Source organism: Octopus bimaculoides, chromosome 15 (assembly GCF_001194135.2).
Source record: "Octopus bimaculoides isolate UCB-OBI-ISO-001 chromosome 15, ASM119413v2, whole genome shotgun sequence".
In the NCBI taxonomy this organism is placed as follows: Eukaryota; Metazoa; Mollusca; class Cephalopoda; order Octopoda; family Octopodidae; genus Octopus; species Octopus bimaculoides.
In genome coordinates, this window is record NC_068995.1 from 3,237,079 (window position 1) to 3,238,934 (window position 1,856).

General features: G+C 35.1%; 1 protein-coding gene across 1 annotated transcript in view; it reads right to left on the reverse strand.

Annotated features, from left to right (window-relative positions):
• Positions 1–1,657, reverse strand: part of LOC106880806 (ALX homeobox protein 1) — a 23,903-nt gene extending 22,246 nt beyond the window's left edge. The window contains exon 1 of the mRNA XM_052973434.1: positions 1,502–1,657. Coding sequence (XP_052829394.1) covers positions 1,502–1,657 — 156 coding nt within the window. The remainder of the gene's footprint in view (positions 1–1,501) is intronic.
• Between the last annotated feature and the right edge of the window lie 199 nt (positions 1,658–1,856).

Below are 1,856 nucleotides of genomic sequence, written 5' to 3' on the forward strand. Positions count from 1 at the left end.
ATATATATATATATATATATTCGTACATACACGCACAAATAAATAAATATAGATAGATAGATAGATAGATAGATAGATAGATACATATAAATATAAATTTACTTACAGGCACACACACACATATATACACATATACACGCATATATGTGTACGTATATATGTGTCTGTTATTGTGTGTGTCTGTTTTCGTGTGTGTGTGTGTGTGTACTCGCTCTGCAAGAAGTCATAACATAACATGGTGTGTATCATAATGAACATGTTATATCCTAAAGAACATACGATATTAATTAGCAATAATCTCTCTTAATCCCAAAGCTCGATTCTCACCGAAACAAATACGAGGTGTTTCCATCACATTTTCTTTATTTTACAAAATATCTCTTCCGTCGTGTTTTCCACTTTCCATACTGTATTACATCTTATTAACACCCAAATATTAGAAATATATTAGTACTTAATTAATCAGCATTTAATTATAGGTTGTTATGCATAATTAAATAGTTCGTCTTTAAATATGAAAATTTTTTGGGGAATGTTTACATTTTCATGAAAGATAACTGTTGATTTTAAATTTTGGTTCAAGACCAGCAAGTTCGCGAGGGGTGGGAGTGTATGATGATCAGGTCGACCCCAGTATTCAACTGGAACTTATTTTATTGACCTCCCGGAACGATGAAGGGAAAAGTCGAGCCCAGCGGAATTCGAATTCAGAAAATGAAGACAGACGAAATATCCTTTCTACTGGAGGCAAAAGGTTTCAAATTTTAAGGGACGAGACTGGTCGATTACATTGACCCCAGTGTTTTACTGGTACTTATTTCTTCGACCTCGAAAGAACGAAAGGCAAAGTCGACCTCGGTGGAATTTGAACTCAGAGTGTAGCGATAGGCGGAATATCACTAAGCATTTTATCTGCAGTGCTAACAATCCTGCCCGCTCGCCACCTTACCTCTAAATTAAATACTAAATTTACTTACATAATTCAATGAAATGCAGGTACCTGTATATTAATATTAATGGTACAAACTTATTAATACTGCAATGTTAAACAATGCCGTCCAGTAAACTAGTCCGGCGGTAGCGGGAATTTACAGTACCTCCTGGTAAATTAGAGTGGATATAAAAGATTCTGGACCATCAATACCTGAAAAATGTATATATATATATATATATGTATGTATGTATGTATTAGTGTCATAAGAATTTAGAAACTAATTATGATACAACAGTTATTTTTGGGAACTCGAATCTCGAAAGATTCAAAAGGGTTTAATAAAAGTCTATAATTTTCCTAATAATTGAAGCTGATAATTGTTAACTGAATCAAATGATTGTTAATTGAGCTGCAAGTAACAATTGCTTGGATTTGACACCTATATAGCAACTCGACTCCGAATCAGACATACATGTGTGTGTGTGTGTGTGTGACCTGAGTCTCCTTCAGTCACGATGAGTCTTCCAGTTGATCCGATCAACGGAACAAGCCTCTTGTGAAACTCACTGCGACACAGTGTATCCGTTGAACCTCAGGTACAACACCTTTTTTTATTTTATTTGCTGAATGAATTGGACCAACGAGAAATAAAGCGTCTTGATCAAGAACACAACACGGCACAGGGGATCGAACTCTAAACTCCGAGCCGAATACCCTAGCCATTGAGCCATGCGCCTCCTTATATATTAGTAGATTGAGGTAATTCCTCCTGAAGATATATCTTCGACATCTCGTGTGTCTTCAACTGGTTCAAAAAATAAATTTGTCAATCTACTTCATTTTGGTTAATATAGAAAGGATTGAGGTAACTCCTCCTGAAGATATAGAGTCAAAATTAAAAGAAGAGTGCCATTTGTTATCT